Consider the following 15,960-nt stretch of genomic DNA (forward strand, 5'->3'; position numbering starts at 1 on the left):
GGAGGCGATGGTTATTAACCTCTTCAGTTCCAGTAACCCACTCTTGGGTCTCATCCTTGACTCCCAGCCTGACCAAGGGGAGACCAACTTCCACAGGAAACTCTGGGTACCCAGCTTCCCAGACACGTGCCCTGAACAAGCTGTTCTTGTTTACGACCCCCATCGCAGGGGAACAGCGATTGCTCATCCTTGCATGTGATTTGAGAGGTCTTTCAGGCCTGGAGGAAACTCAAGCTCCGCCAGCAGCCTGGCACTGGAATGCTCAGCTGGTCCCCTCCTGGCTCATGTGACTGAGGGCCAACTATAAATATCGGAGGGGCCTCAGACTGAGGCAGAATCTGAGTGTCAGGAGGAGAGGGCAAAGAAGATTGGAGTGGGTGTTTGGAGACAAAGAGAAGACCTTCCACCCCAGCTCTGCTCAGCTCAAGGCAGGTGGGAGAGGCAGCCGCACGTTCGGGAATATGGATTACAAGTCAGGCCTGATCCCAGATGGGAACCCCATGGAGAACCTGGAGAAGCAGCTGATCTGCCCTATCTGTCTGGAGATGTTTACCAAGCCTGTGGTCATCCTGCCCTGCCAGCACAACCTCTGCCGGAAGTGTGCCAATGACATCTTCCAGGTGGGTGCTGGGCAAAGGACTGGATCCTGGGGTTTCGTGAGATTTCTCAGCTTCTCTTCCCTCTTTGTGTACAACCCGTCCAGCTGTCGGCACCGAAGTGAAGCCCCCACAGAGGGCTCTGGACTGCTCGGGGGGGGGGGGGCTGGGGAGGCAGCTTGGCTGTGCCAGGACTTCTCCATGACGCATGACACCCCAACCCCACCCTGCCCATAGCTCCCTGCCCTGCCCTGCTGGCTTGCTGGGGCCTCTTCAGTCAAGAGTCAAATGCCTTGAGTGATAAGAGGGGGAGGGAGGCTGAGAGGAGACAGAAACCAGACCTTGGGGCTAACATGGTGGCGGGGGGTGGGGTACGGGCAGAGCTTTGGCAAGGGAGAGATGGGGGCCGGTGGCACTGGGCGGTCAGGGTAGCTGATTGCTATGACATGGGGGCCAGGAGAGGCTCTATCTCCCCCAAAAAGGAAGGGGGTCAGATGTGGTGGCCAGGAAGCAGGATTCAAGGTTCTCAGAGCACTTATACAAAATGCTCTTCCGCCATGTCATCTGGAACGCAGATCTGGGAGCTGCCTCTAATTATAACACCCACAGCACAGTGGACACACCGAGGCCTAGAGAGATACGGTTGCTTGTCCCAAGTCACTCAGGAATTAAGAGTGACTTGAATCCAGTCTGCTGAAGCCAGAAACTATTGATTGCTTAGTTGCTTCTCAAGTGTTCTCTCTCTGTCTCTCTGTCTCTCTGTTTCTGTCTTTGACTCTCTCTCTGTCTCTCTCTATATATATACACACATTATATATATATACATATATATACATACATACATACATATATATATATATATATATATATATATATATATATAGTGTGTGTGTGTGTGTGTGTGTGTGTGTGTGCACATGTGCGTGCATTAGTCCTGGAGCTTGAACTCAGGGCCTGGGCACTGTCCCTGTGTTTTCCCCTCCCACACACACACACTCTACCACTGTAGCCATACCTCCACTGTGGCTTCTTGCTGCTTAATTGGAGATAAGAGTCTCACAGACTTTCTTGCTTGGGCCAGTTTTGAACCTGGATCTTCAGCTCTCAGCTTCCTGAGTGGCTAGGATTACAGGTGTGAGTCACCAGGGCCTGGTTTGCCCCGTGAACATTAGTGGACGGAGAGCCTGGGTCCTTTGGTTTGGCAGGGGCAGTCGGGGTAGGCAGAGAAAGGAGAGTAAGATTAGGAAGGGAAATGAAGGGGTGGGGTGCACAGGCCTCACCTCTGCCTGGGCTGCCTTGCAGGCTGCAAATCCCTACTGGACCAACCGGGGCGGCTCGGTGTCCATGTCTGGAGGCCGTTTCCGCTGCCCCTCGTGCCGCCACGAGGTGATCATGGACCGTCATGGGGTGTATGGCCTGCAGCGGAATCTGCTGGTGGAGAACATCATCGACATCTACAAGCAGGAGTGCTCCAGGTGAGAGTGCGGCTGCGCAGAGCCTCCCTCCCCAGCCACTGCCCTCACCCCAGCTCCTTCCACCTCCTCGTCTGCTCAGGACTGGGTCCCTGCTGGACTAGCCACACTGGCCAGTGCAGAGATCCATGCCCTTCATCCTCAGGCTAGGAGGGGTCAGGTTGTTCAATTGCTCACATGGGAGACAGTGAGCCAGAGGCCAGGGAACGATGGGATGTGAGAGGAGAGGCCTGTGGCAGAGAAGGCATCCAGGGAGGGCACGGGCAGGCTGCCCATAGTGACCATGAGGACGCTCCTGCATGGCACCCGGCACCGCGCTGGGCGCTGGTGATTATTCATCTTGGTGCTCAGAGCAGTCCTATGGGTTGGACAGACCTTGGACTCTCCCCATTCTCCAGCCGGAGAGATGGAGGCTCAACAGGTAAAGTTCATTACTCCATGTTTCCCAACTAGGGAGTACAAGATCTAGAACCTGGACCTGGGCCCTTGTGGTTCTGAGATTCCCAACTCAGAGCTAGGAACGTGGCTCAGCTGATGCAAGGCCCTCGGTACCTTTCACACTCCCACCTCCGAAGCAAATCAGGACATCCCTACAAGACTCCCAGATTGCTGACCTCACGGCCTTTATGAGCCAAAACCTGGGTGCAGGCAGTGTCATGTCCGAGAGAGGGAGACAGAGCAGGCCTAGTGGACAGAAGCCTTGGGGAGGGGTACCAGCTCTTCTACTGCTGTCACTAATGCATTGGAGGATGTCATTCCCCCCATCTGCCAAAGAGACACAAGACAGTAAGATGTGTCATTTATGACTGTCAAGTAGGGTATTGATGGGAAATGTGAAAAATAAAAAAAGGTCACAGAGCAACCACTGTGTGCTAGCACTGTACTCAGCCACCTACTTTTCATGGAAGTTCTCTAACACCTTCTTTCTTTTCTTTTTTCTTTTCTTGGTGCTGGTACTAGGGCTTGAACACAAGGCCTCAAGCTCTTACTTAGTTGGTTTGTTTTTATTTTTGTTTTGTTTTTGTTGTTATTGTTTGCTTTTCCACTTGAGCCACAGCTTCATTTTTGGCTTTTTGGTACTTAATTGATAAAAATCTTATAAACTTTCCTGTAGGGGCTAGCTTCAAACCTCAGTTCTCCAGATCTCAGCCTCCTGAGCAGCTAACATTATAGGCATGAGCCATCAGTGCTCATCTCTGTAAGGCATTATTATTATTATTATTATTATTATTATTATTATTATTATTATTTTGCCAGTCCTGGGGCTTGAACTCAGGGCTTAGGCACTGTCCCTGACCTTTGTTTGCTCAAGGCTAGCCTTCTACCACTTGAGCCACAGTACCACTTCCAGTTTTTTCTGTGTATATAATACTGAGGAATCGAACCCAGGGCTTCATGCATGCTAGCAAGCACTCTACCATTAAGCTACCTTCCCAGCCCTGTAAGGCATTCTTGTCTACCATTGTACCATGAGGAAATAGAGGCTTAGAGAGGGTCAGGGTCAGAGGTTCATCCAAGGCCACACAGCTAGCAAGAGAGAGAGAGTAAGTAACTTCATGATGAACATTCTTTTTTTCTTTTTCTTTCTTTCTTTCTTTCTTTTTTTTTTTTTTTGTCAGTCATGGGGCTTGAACTCTGGGCCTGAGCGCTGTCCCTCAGCTCTTCAGCTCAAGGCTAATGCTCTACCATTTGAGCTACAGCACCACTTCCAGTTTTCTGAAGATAAGAGTCTCACGGACTTTCCTGCCGGTGCTGGCTTTGAACTTCGATCATCAGATCTCAGCCTCCTGAGTAGCTAGGATTACAGGCGTGAGCCACCGGCTCCTGGCCATGATGAACATTCTTAACTGCTATGCTAGATGGCTTCTCCATTGCTAGAGGTCACCTTTGCCCATCATTACTATCATCACAGAATTGATATTGCACCAAATATCCACTCACCCAGTGTTGACCTTAGAAGAACAGTTGTCTTTGAACCTTTGAGGCTTTTCCGTGTACACAAATAACAACAAGGGCCTGTGCTATGCCCCATATGTCAATGTTCTTACAGATAATTTCGGCTGTTATCACAGTAGCCTGGAGAGAAACCAACACTCCCAAACCACAAAGTAAAGCCAGGTGCTGGTGGCTCATTCCTGCGATCCTAGCGACTCAGGAGGCTGAGATCTGAGGATCTTAGAGTAGAAAACTCCTGGTAGACTTATCTCTGATTAACCAGCAAAAGCTAGACAAGGAGGGATAGCTTAAGTGTGAGAGTGCCAGCCTTGTGTGAAAAAGCCAAGTTCCAGGGCTTGCGGCCTCTTTCTCTCTCTCTGTCTCTCTCTCTGTCTCTCTGTCTCTCTCTGTCTCTCTCTCTCTCTGTCAGTCTGTCTCTCTGTCTCTCTCTCCTTGCAAATCAATCTAGTGGCAGAGTATTCTGGGTTTGGATCCAGATGCCAAATCATGGACTTAGGAGGGTAAACACCTGGAAATGAGAGACAGACCCTCGAGATGGTTATTATTTTTTTTTTTTGTCAGTCATGGGGCTTGAATTCAGGGTTGGGGCTCTGTCCCTGAGCCCTTTCACTCAAGGTTAGGGCTCTACCACTTCCAGTTTTCTCACAGTTCATTGGAGATAAGAGTCTCACTGACTGTCCTGTCCAGGCTGGCTTTGAACTACAGTCCTCAGATCTAAGCCTTCTGAGTAGTTAGGATTACAGGTATGAGCCACTGGTGGCTGGCAACCCGTAAGATCTTGCTTGACTCTGCACCCCTGACTTTCCTGATCACGGAGACAGAGGAGGCACAATGTAGGAACTCTGGGCTCAAAGATGCAAGAGGGCAAGCAGGCAGGCAAGAGACTTATTTCAGAGTTGGCAGGGGCAGCAGTGTCTGGGCTGTGACCAGCTATCCAAGGCTGTTGGGTGGGGAGGTGTTGACACTGATGAGCCATAGTCACCTTGTGACATTTGTGGGATGTCTCTGACATTAAGAGCCAGAGATTGGAGGCGGTGGAGACACATCCCTGTAACCCAAATGACTGTGTGTATTTTTGCTGGAGAGACCCAGGAGGACCAGACTCAAAAACTGGAAGCAGGGTGGGAAACTAACCAAGAGAGAAGCACACGTGGGAGAGAGCAGATTAAAGGGGAAGAGGTGTTCTAACCATGTTTTAGAGAAGGAAGATTCTGGGTTTCTGAACCCAGAACATTTGGGTATGAAGGACTCAAGACTTGTGTTGGATTAGTGAATGGCCCTGGTTATCACATGCTATCCTGGAGACACCCTCAGGATATGTTCATTAAAAATTCTTTTTGAGGCAAGGTCTTTCCTTGTAGCCCAAACTCAAGATCCTCCTGTTTCAGCCTCCTGAGTGCTGAGGTTACAGGTGTGTACCACCACCCTTGGCTATGAGTTGTGCTTGCCAATGTACTCTTTCCACCTAAATGTAACTACTGCCTCTTCATGCCAGGCACTGTACACTGTCAACTTAGGGGTCAAGAAAACAGTCAGGTTTCTCTGCCTGAATGGAGGGTACAGTCTGGTAAATATAGAATTCTATGAGGCCATCAGTATAAATTGCTTAGCTCAGAGCCCAGCTGCAGTAACCAAGAGCTAAGGTGACTATAATTAGAGCAAAAGAGCTGCAGTCTCTGCTGCCCACCATGCCGGGTGACCTTGGGCAAGTCTGTTCACTTCCTGGGGCCCCACATTTCCACTTTGAGACCTCTCCAGGTCTGACTCCCTGGCATTCTGTGACTTTTTCCATGTCCTTTGTGTTGGCAGACTCAGGCCAACTCCAGCACTGGAGTCAGAGTCCTGGGATATGGGTGATAGGTGGAGTGTTATTGGCTTCCCTGGTCCTGGGTCCCTAGATGAAAGGCAAAAACTTTAAGCCAGATATTGCTGGTTCATGCTTGAAATCCTAACTACTCCAGAGGCTGAGGCCTAGAGGGTTATGCTTCAAAGCTAGCTCAGGCAGAAAAGTCTGAGACACCATCTCCAACGAACCAGCAAAATGCTCGGCTGGAGGCATGGCTTAATGGTAGAGCACCAGACATGAACAAACAAACTGAAAAGAATTAGTGAGAGAGTTCATAGCCTTCAGTTTGAACCCCAGTACAGGGACACACATGTACTTACAAAAGCAAAGGTTTGGGAGCTCAGGGTATGAATCTAGGTGGCCTCCCTTGACTGTAGCTGAGGAAGGAGACAAGGATTTAGGCCATCTTGACTTGTGACTCTTCTGTCCCCCAGCCGGCCCCTGCAGAAGGGCAGCCACCCGATGTGCAAGGAGCACGAGGATGAGAAAATCAACATCTACTGCCTCACATGCGAGATGCCCACCTGCTCCATGTGCAAGGTGTTCGGGGCCCACCAGGCCTGCGAGGTGGCCCCGCTACAGAGCGTCTTCCAGGGACAGAAGGTACTGGCCTCAGCCGCGTCTGCCCCCAGATGATTCCAGAGGTGGATTTGATCTTTGTAGATGTGCTGAGCAGGCTTTTCAGGAATAGTCCCTCTGGAGGGACTTCCAGGTCGCAGGGACCGTGGCTCTGAGCTCATGGGTTATATATACTTAGAGCTACTTGAGAGCACCTGGGTGTGGCCACAGGGGAGAGATCAGACCCCAGGGCCAGGCCACAGGCCCTCTCAGGCCATGGCTTCTCAATCTTGCTTATTTGGATCCCAGGTTACCCCCTCTCCCACCCCCAGCCTCTCACCTGGCCCAGGCTCCATATTAGAGCTGCCTCCCTGGTCCCCGAGAACCTCATTCTCTAGCCCCTAAAATAAGCTCTAGTCCACCTTTCTTTCTTTTTTATTTTTTTCCCTCCAGTCCTGGAGCTTGAAATCAAGGCCTGAGCACTGTCTTTGAGCCTCTCTGTGCTCAAGGCTAGTGCTCTACCATTTGAGCCACAGCGCCACTTCCAGCCTTTTCTGTTTATGTGGTACTGAGGAATTGAACCCAGGGCTTCATGCATGCTAGGCAAGTACTCTACCACTAAGCCACATTCCCAGCCCTGTAGTCCCTTTTTCTGTGTTCTTTCTTCTCCCTCTCCACTGTTCTCTTAGTCTCTCTTTTCTAGAACTTTCTAGCTCTCTAGTTCTCTGCCAGTACCTTGCTCAGTTTTCCTCTCTGTCAATAAGGGATGAAGCCTAGCTACTCAGGAGGCTGAGATCTGAGGATCATGGTTCGAAGCCAGCCCGGGCAGGAAAGGCCATGAGAGTTTATCTCCAGTAAACCACTAGAAAACTGGAAGTGGCACTGTGGCTCAAGCGGTAGAGGTAGAATGCTCGCCTTGAGCTGAAGAGCTGAGTGACAGTGCCCAGGCCCAGAGTTTAAGCCCCACTAGTGACAAAAAAAAAAAAAAAGGATGCAGAGTGATTTTCTCTGCTCTGGACTCACACAGTGCTCTAGAAAGAAGAGCTACTCTCCGGCCAGACTCTTCTTCTCAGAGAGGGCCATGAGGAGCCCACATTATGGCCATGCCCCAACCCTCCGTTTATTTCTGTCTCTCCTAGACGGAACTGAGCAACTGCATCTCCATGCTGGTGGCAGGGAACGATCGAGCACAGACCATCATCACACAGCTGGAGGACTCCTGTCGAGTGACCAAGGTGAGGGGACAAAGGAGCCCCCTTGGGGGTTTGACGCGCCCCTTTCCCATGCAATTGGTCTCTGGAAAAGAGGCTGAAACTAAAGACTGGGGCTCTGAGCTGGAGTGGCTGACAGGGATCATGAGGGAGGAATGAAGCCATCCACCCACTCATTCAGCAAATACTTCTTGAGCACAGCTGTGTGTGGCAGGCGCTGCCCAAGGCGCTGGGCATGAGACCCATCTGTCCCCCTGCATGGGAGTGTCCTGCCCACAGTTCCCAGAATCTGTTCAGCGCTATTTCCAGTATGTAGTTCCCTACCGTGTTGTAGACTAAGACTTCTCAAATTCTAAAAGCATTCCTATCACCCTGCGACTGTGGAAAATTCAGAGTTCATTCAGTAGATCTGGAAGGAAGCATGCAATTAGGAATTTCTTCTTGTCAGACATGAAGCTTTTTTTTTTTTTGGTGCCAGTTCTGGGGCTTGAACTCAGGGCCTGAGTGCTGTCCCTGGGCTTTTTTGCTCAAGGCTAATGCTCTACCACTTAACTTACACTTTTTAAGTGCTTAATTGGAGATAAGAGTCTCACAGACTTTCTTGCCCAGGTTGGCTTTGAACCTTGATCCTCAGATCTCAGCCTCCTCAGTAGCTAGGATTACAGGCATGAGCCACCAGTGCCCAGCTTTAGTTTACTTTCTTCAAAATGGAGATGTTGTGAGCTGTCTCCCCACTTTAGAAGGCTGGCTGCTGGACACACCTGCTTTGGGATGGGAGTTAGGAAGCCCCTTTCTTCCCCCATCCCCACCCCAGGAGGTGACTGCAGGGTTTCTATCCTCAGGAGAATAGCCACCAGGTAAAGGAAGCACTGAGCCAGAAGTTTGATGCCCTGTACGCCATCCTGGATGAGAAGAAGAGCGAGTTGCTGCAGCGGATCACGCAGGAACAGGAGGAGAAGCTCAGCTTCATCGAGGCCCTGATCCTGCAATACCGGGAGCAGCTGGACAAGTCCACCAAGCTGGTGGAGACAGCCATCCAGTCCCTGGATGAGCCTGGTGGGGCCACCTTCCTCTTGGTGAGCAGAGCTTTGGAAGCTCTGGGCAGGGTTGGATTGTGATCTTCTATTGACCACCTGTGGCCCTGTGGTCATGCCATTTAAACCTTGACATGCCTCAGTTTCTCATCCATGATATGGGCACACAGGGAGCCTTGCTTTCTTATTACTGATTTTATAATGATTGAGTAAGTGGATGTTTATGAAATGGCTTTGGGGCAGAGATAATAATAACACATAGTCCTGCTCTAGGAAAGCTTGTGGGGGGGGATGACAGAAAAGGTTCTACTCTAAGACTTGAAAGTTGAGTTCATTCAACATATCTTTCGCTGGGCGCTGATGGCTCATGCTTTGTAATCCTAGCTATTTGGGAGTCTCAGATCTGAGCATTGCAATTGAAAACCAGCCCAGGCAGGAAAGTTCCTAAGACTCTTATCTCCAATTAAGTGCCAAAAAATAAAAAAATAATTGGAAATGGAGTGTGGCTCATGTGGCAGAGTGCTAGCCCTGAGCAAAAAACAATATAAAACAAAACAAAAAAACCAAACCAAAACTCTCAGTGTTAGTGCCCAGGCCCTGAGTTCAAGCCCCAAGACTGGCACAAAAAACAAAAACAAATATATCCTTCACTTCTTCCTGGGCCAGGCTTTATTCCTGGTATGGTGACAAGGCTGATGGTTTCTGGGCTATCCCTGGGCTTTAGTAGTGTTTGGATGGAGACCTTGAGCGCTCAGGCTACCAGGACAAAGGGCATGTCTTAGGGGGCCAATGGAGACCTGTGCAGACCACAGACAGAGGGAAAAAGAGCCAAACTCTCTGCAACTCGGGTTGGGGAGTGGATCATACCTGGGTTAAGGACTGGCACCAGTGTGCATCTGCAACACCCGAGCATTAACTTATTTATTTATTTATTTATTTATTTATTTTGCTGGTCATGGGGCCTGAACTCTGGGCCTGGGCGCTGTCCCTCAGCTCTTCAGCTCAAGGCAAGCGCTCTACCACTTGAGCCACAGCACCACTTCCGGCTTTTTCTGCTTATGTGGTGCTGAGGAATCGAACCCAGGGCCTCATGTATGCAAGGCAAGCATCTACCACTGAGCCACCTTCCCAGCCCTATTTATTTTATTTTACTTTATTTTATTTTATTTTTGTCGGTCATGGGGCTTGAACTCTGGGCCTGGGCGCTGTCCCTCAGCTCTTCAGTTCAAGGCAAGCATTTAACCACTTGAGCCACAGCACCACTTCTGGTTTTCTGGTGATTTATTGGAGATAAGAGTCTCAGGGACTTTCCTGCCCTGGCTGGCTTTGAACTGCGATCTTCGGATCTCAGCCTCCTGAGTAGCTAGGATTAGAGTGGGCACTATATATATATATATATATATATATATATATATATATATATATATATATATATACATATATATATATTTTTTTTGTGTGTGTGTTTTGGGTCATTCCCTTCCACAGCCCTAACCTCTTCTTCTCTTCTCTGCTTCCCACAGAGTGCCAAGCCTCTCATTAAAAGGTCAGTGTCCTCCCAGGAGCTGTGACCTAAGCCCTCCAAACCTACCCCAAGACCTCTGACCTCTGCCCAGTGGTACCCTGTGCCTTAGATCTGCAGGAGGGGTTCCCCGGGCTGCCTTCCCTGACCCTTGGTTTCTTGCTTTGTGGGACCATCTGCTCTGTTGGAAGCTGGAGAGGAACTCCCCCCCCCCCCATAAGGCCAGGGTGGGAACCTGGTAGGGTCCCTCAGAGATCTAGGGCTGAGACACCCCTCCTTGTGCGGAGCCCTGGTCTCAGCCTGCCCCTCTTCCTCCCCATAGCATTGTGGAAGCTTCCAAGGGCTGCCAGCTGGGGAAGACAGAGCAGGGCTTTGAAAACATGGACTACTTCACGGTGGACTTAGAGCACATCGCAGAAGCCCTGCGGGCCATCGACTTTGGGACAGGTAAAGGAAGTGGTGGTGTCACTTCCCTGCTGATCTGCCTGTGGCCCTCCCACTGAGCCCTGTTGGCAATCAAAGACCCCCCCCTCCCCGCCCCCAACTCTCAAGCCAAACTCACACCACCTTTGAAATGAGCCTAGCCAAGGGCCTGGTGCATAAATATTACTCAATAAATTATGTATGGATTCAGAGATTATGTCATCTGGAATCCGACATATCTGAATTCAAATTGGTATCCTGCCTTGTGTGTGTAATCTAGGTGACTTTTGGTGATCTCCTCTGCCCACCCCCCTCCCCCACCCCATTTTCTCCTCTCCTCTCCTCATCCTTTGTCCTCTCCTCTCCTCTACTTTCCCCTCCCACTCCTCCCCTTCTCTCTTCTCTTCCCTTTCTCCTCGTCCCTCCTCTTCTCCTCTCCTCTCCTCCCTTCACTTCCCCTCTCTTCCCCTCCCCTCCCCTTCCTCCAATCCTCTCCCTTCCCCTCCTTTTCCCTCCCCTGCCTTTCCATCTTTTCTCTTCATCTCTTCCTTTTTTTTTTTCTCTTTCTTCTTTTCTTCCCTCTGTTTTGTGCAGGTCCTAGGGCTTTAACTGAGGGCCTGAGTGCAGTTCCTGAGTTTTGTTGTTGTTTTTCTGCTCAAGGCTAGTACTGTACCACTTGATCCACAGCTCTACTACTGGCTTTTTGGTGGTAAATGGGAGATTAAAATTTCCTGCCCAGGCTGGCTTCCAACTGTAACCCTCAAATTTTAGCCTCTTACGAAGTTAGGATTATAGGTGTGAGCCCCTGGCACCTGGCTTTATTTTTCTAACTTCAAAATGTGATTGCGGGCTGGGATTGTGGGTTACTGGTAGAGTGCTTGCCTAGCATGCAGGAAGCCCTGGGTTTGATTCCTCAGTACCACATAAACAGAAAAGGCTGGAAGTTGTGCTATGGTTCAAGTGGTAGAGTGTTAGCCTTGAGCAAAAGAAGCTCAGCGACAGTGCCCAGACCCAGGACTGAAAGAAAAAAAAATTAGGTTGAACTGAGTTCCCAGCACTAGACAGGTATAGAAAGAATGATCACTAATTCAAAGCCAACTTGAGCTATTCAGTGGGTTTCAAGCTAGCCTCTGCTACATAGTAAAACTTGTTTTTGCTTCCAGAAAAGAGATGTTCAGGAATGGGTCCGGTGTGAAGGCCTGCCCTTCTAACTCCAACCGCCCCCCCGCCTCAGTTTCCCCAGACGAATAGAAGGTGGCAACAGCTACCATAATTTATTGAACCCAATTATTGTACTTCCTATGTCCTGGTACTAAGTCCTTGACATCAAGCATAAATTCTATCACTACATGAAACTTTAAGAGAAAAATTCTTTCATCAGTTCCATTTTGTAGTTGAGGAAAATAAAGAGAAGGCAAGTGACTTAACCAAGGCTACACAGCTAATAATTAGCCCATGGGGAGCCCACTGAGGGCGGTCTGGCTTCCATGTTTCCTAATGATATGACATAGCACATGTCCAGCACTAGCCCGACACTTGAACCACACAAAGTCCTCAATGAATGCTGTCATGAGTGGTAACTGTGATCCTGACTAAACAGGACCCTTGGGAGCCAGGCACTGGTGGCTCACATCTGTAATCCCAGCTGCCCAGGAGTCTGAGATGCGAGGATCACAGTTTAAAGGCAGACCTGGCAGTAAAGTCTGTGAGGGTTAGTAACCAGCAAAAGGCCAGAAGTAAGGGTGTGGCTCAAGTGGTAGAGCGTTAGCCTTAAACAGAAAAAAAAAACAAATGAGAGTGTGAGAGGCACACACACACACACACACACACACACACGAAAGAAAGAAAAGAAAAAGGAAAAGCCATTGCTAGACTGTAGTGAAAGGCTCCATTCTACAAAGGGGCAGAGGCGGGGACCTGGGGGCAGCCCCGAGCCTCCTGGGTCTCTGCTGTGTCTGAGTGCTGCGTTGGGTTCACATGGGGCTTGAACATGGGGACCAGTGTTTCCTGCAACATGACTTAGTCCTCATAGCTGCTCTGAGAAGCCAGCCCTGTCCTAACACAATCACTCTTTGTGACAGATGAGGAGGAGGAAGAGTTCATTGAAGATGAAGAAGAGCAGGAAGAGGAGGTATCCACAGAAGAGAAGGAAGGTAAGCAGCCCACCCTCCTCCATGTGACCTTGCTCCATTCCTTCCATAGCCACACGCGCAAGGTACTAGGCACAAAGTCCCAGGCTCCACACTGGGGATGGCGCTAGGTCATGGAGTCTCCATGACTGTTCTACCCTTGCTGGCTTTGAACTATGATCCTCCAGATCTTGGTCTCTTGAGTATCTAGGATTACAGGTGTGAACTACTTGCATCCAGTAAATATACATTCTCTCCATCCCCGAGTATGGGAGTTTGACTGCATGTTAAAACTGTTATCTTTGCCCTTAGAAAAATATTTTTAATAGTAAAAAGCTTCTTTTTAAGCTGGTTTCTGTGGCTCAGACCTGTAACCCTAGCTACTCAGAAGGTGGAGATCAGTAGGATTCGGATTCAAGGTCAGCCAAGAACAACAACAAAAAAAGTATGACCTCATCTCAACCAATACAAAGCTGGGCACCATGATACATATCTAATACCCCAGCTGCATGAGAAGGGTAAATGGGAAGAGAAAGACCCTGCCTGGCCCAGGGACCCCCACCACCATCAAGTTTGCCTTCTGTGTTCTTCCATGTTTCTTCTGGCCCCAGATGGCATCTGAATTTTCCAGTTGAACAGTGTTTGGCTGAGAGCTTGCAGCTTGTACCATGGATGGACAAGCTGTGTGAAGTTCATGACTTCTCCGAATGTTGGGTTATTTACCTGTGCATAGGGGCATGATACTTCTACCTGATGAGCTTTGGGAGTGGGAGTAGATGAGATAAAATCATTTAGTGCAGGGCATGTCTGCTAGATTAGCAGATATTTGCAAATGTTAGTTGTTTTTTTTTCTGTTGCTGTCCTGGGGCTTGAACTCTGGGCCTAGGCACTGTCTCTGAGCTTCTTTTTGCTCAAGACTAACACTCTACCACTTGAGCCAAAGCGCCACTTACACTAATGTTAAGCCAAGTTTTGAAGCCAAGATCTCACTGGAACTAAAGACATCTTTTTGGCTCCAGAACTTGGACTGAGGGCCATGTACTCTTTCCTGGGCTTGCGTGCTCACAGCTGGCATTCTATCATGTGAGCCATGCCTCTATACCCAAACCAGCTGAAAAAATACTCAACTTCAAAAAGGGTTTTTTTGTTTTTGTTTCTGGTAAGCCGTGGGGCTCAAACTCAGGGCCTGGGCACTGTCCCTCAGCTCTTTTGCTCAAAGCTAGCCAGCACTTTTATCACTTTGAACCACAACTCCAAGTGGTTCATTGGAAATAAGAGGCTCACAGGAACTTTTTTGCCCGAGCTGGCTTTGGACCGTGATCCTCAGATCTCAGCCTCCTGAGTCACTAGGATTACAGGCGTGAGCCACCAGTGCCTGGCTCTCAAAGGTTTTTTTTTTTGTGTGTGTGTGTGTGTTACTGGTCCTGGGTCTTGAACTCAGGCCCTGGACGCTGTTCCTGAGCTTTTCTGCTATTGGCCAACACTCTATCACTGGAGCCATAGCTGCATTTCTGACTTTTTAGTGGTTAATTGGAGGTAAGAGTTTTATGGACTTTCCTGATTGAGCTTCGAACCAAGATCTTCAGATCTCAGCCTCTTAAGTAGCTAAGGTTATAGGTGTGAGTCACCTGCACCCAGCTAGCTTTGTTTGTTTATTAATGTTTTTTGAGCTAGGCCTGGAGCCTGGTCTGCCTGCATTAGGCTTCCTGTTATCTCTGCATCCATCTCCCCTCTGTTAAGATGGAGTCTCAAGGACTTTTCACAGTACTTTCCACCTTAGTCTTCCATATGAGTTGCACACAGCTGTGCCTCCTCTCGTTGGCCTTGAACTGTGGATTCTCTGTTCTCAGCCTTCCAAATAGCTTGGATCACAGGTGTGAGCCACTGGCACTGGACTTCCTTTGGTTTGAAAGGGAAGAGCCTAGGCAGGAAATGCAGTTGGGTGGTTCTGTTTGTCTCTGTAGCTTGGTAGGCCCTGGAGCCTCTTGAGTCTTTCTCACCAAGGTATCTCTGTTTCTGTCTTTATTTCAGGACACCAGTAAGGAGCTGGATGAGAGAGACCCCCTGGATGCAGGGAGACTGGGAAGCAGGGGTGGGGATGGGCCTGGTTGCCTTGGTGACAGGCCCAGAGTGGGAGGGGTCAGAGTCCCTGGAGGGGCAACAGGGAGGTATGTCTTCTCTCTGCTCAGAGAGCAGAGACTAGAGTAGAACCCCCACCGCTGTGTTCAGCAGCCACTGAAGCAGAATTGAAAATGTGCTTGAAACAATCACACCGGACACTTTTCTACCTTGGTGCAAAGTGAAATATTTTGTACGTTTTTAAAATGTGATTTTTTTTTTGTAAATATTTGTATATGTGTGCCAATTTGGTGCTTTTTGTAAAGAAACTTTTTGTATGGTCATGCCTGGTCATTGTGTGACTGGTGATTGTTAGAAAGAGGGGAAGGAGGGCAGGCTGATAGAGTTGCCCACTTCCTCTTCTCTGTGGGAGAGCTAGGTAGCCCTCCCTGGCCTAGAAGAGGATAATGTACTGTATTCCAGTGCCTGTACCTGTCAGGGGCAGGCACTGTGTGTGTTCTATGTTGTTTCAATAAATGCACAATGCTCTCTTCCTGTTACAACAAAAGATCTGGCGTTTTATTCATTTACTTCATCTCCCTAAGAGAGTTCTGCATGGATGAATGGAAGACCTGATGGGTAGAAGACATTGGCCAGACTAGGCTTACATACCACCTTGAAGAGGGTTTCTTTTTCTTTCTTTTGGTCGGTCGCAGGACTTGAACTCTGGGCCTGGGCACTGTCCCTTAGCTCTTCAGCTCAAGGCTAGCGCTCTATCACTTGAGCCACAGTGCCACTTCCTGCTTTTTTTGTTTATGTGGTGCTGAGGAATCGAACCCAGGGCCTCATGAATGCAAAGCAAGCACTCTGCCACCGAGCCACCTTCCAGCCCCTGAAGGAGGTTTCTAAACTAGCATTTCCCAGTATGCACTTTATAGAAAATGGACCCTGAAACAGTCCTCACAGAACACATTCAATGTGCAGCTGTCACTTGGTTCTGCAGAAAACAGGCCTACAGCAGAGTTTAATACTTTTTTTTCCCCAGTCCTGGGTCTTGAACTCAGGGCCTGGGCACTGTCCCTGAGCTTCTTTTTGCTCAAGGCTAGCACTCTACCACTTGAGCCAAAGCACTACTTACAGCTTTTCCTGTTTATG

General features: G+C 49.2%; 1 protein-coding gene across 1 annotated transcript; it reads left to right on the forward strand.

The window, feature by feature from the left end:
- Window positions 1-333: 333 nt before the first annotated feature.
- Trim63 (tripartite motif containing 63) lies at window positions 334-15,367 on the forward strand. Its single transcript, XM_070037580.1, has 9 exons — window positions 334-620; window positions 1,899-2,071; window positions 6,305-6,473; window positions 7,568-7,663; window positions 8,482-8,715; window positions 10,197-10,219; window positions 10,518-10,642; window positions 12,700-12,771; window positions 14,779-15,367. The coding sequence occupies exons 1-9, from the start codon at window positions 462-464 to the stop codon at window positions 14,787-14,789; spliced, it is 1,062 nt and encodes a 353-aa protein (XP_069893681.1). The 5' UTR covers window positions 334-461; the 3' UTR covers window positions 14,790-15,367.
- The last annotated feature ends 593 nt before the right edge of the window (window positions 15,368-15,960 follow it).

Source organism: Dipodomys merriami, unplaced genomic scaffold (assembly GCF_024711535.1).
Source record: "Dipodomys merriami isolate MVZ:Mamm:240054 unplaced genomic scaffold, mDipMer1.0.p SCAF_28, whole genome shotgun sequence".
Lineage (NCBI taxonomy): Eukaryota > Metazoa > Chordata > Mammalia > Rodentia > Heteromyidae > Dipodomys > Dipodomys merriami.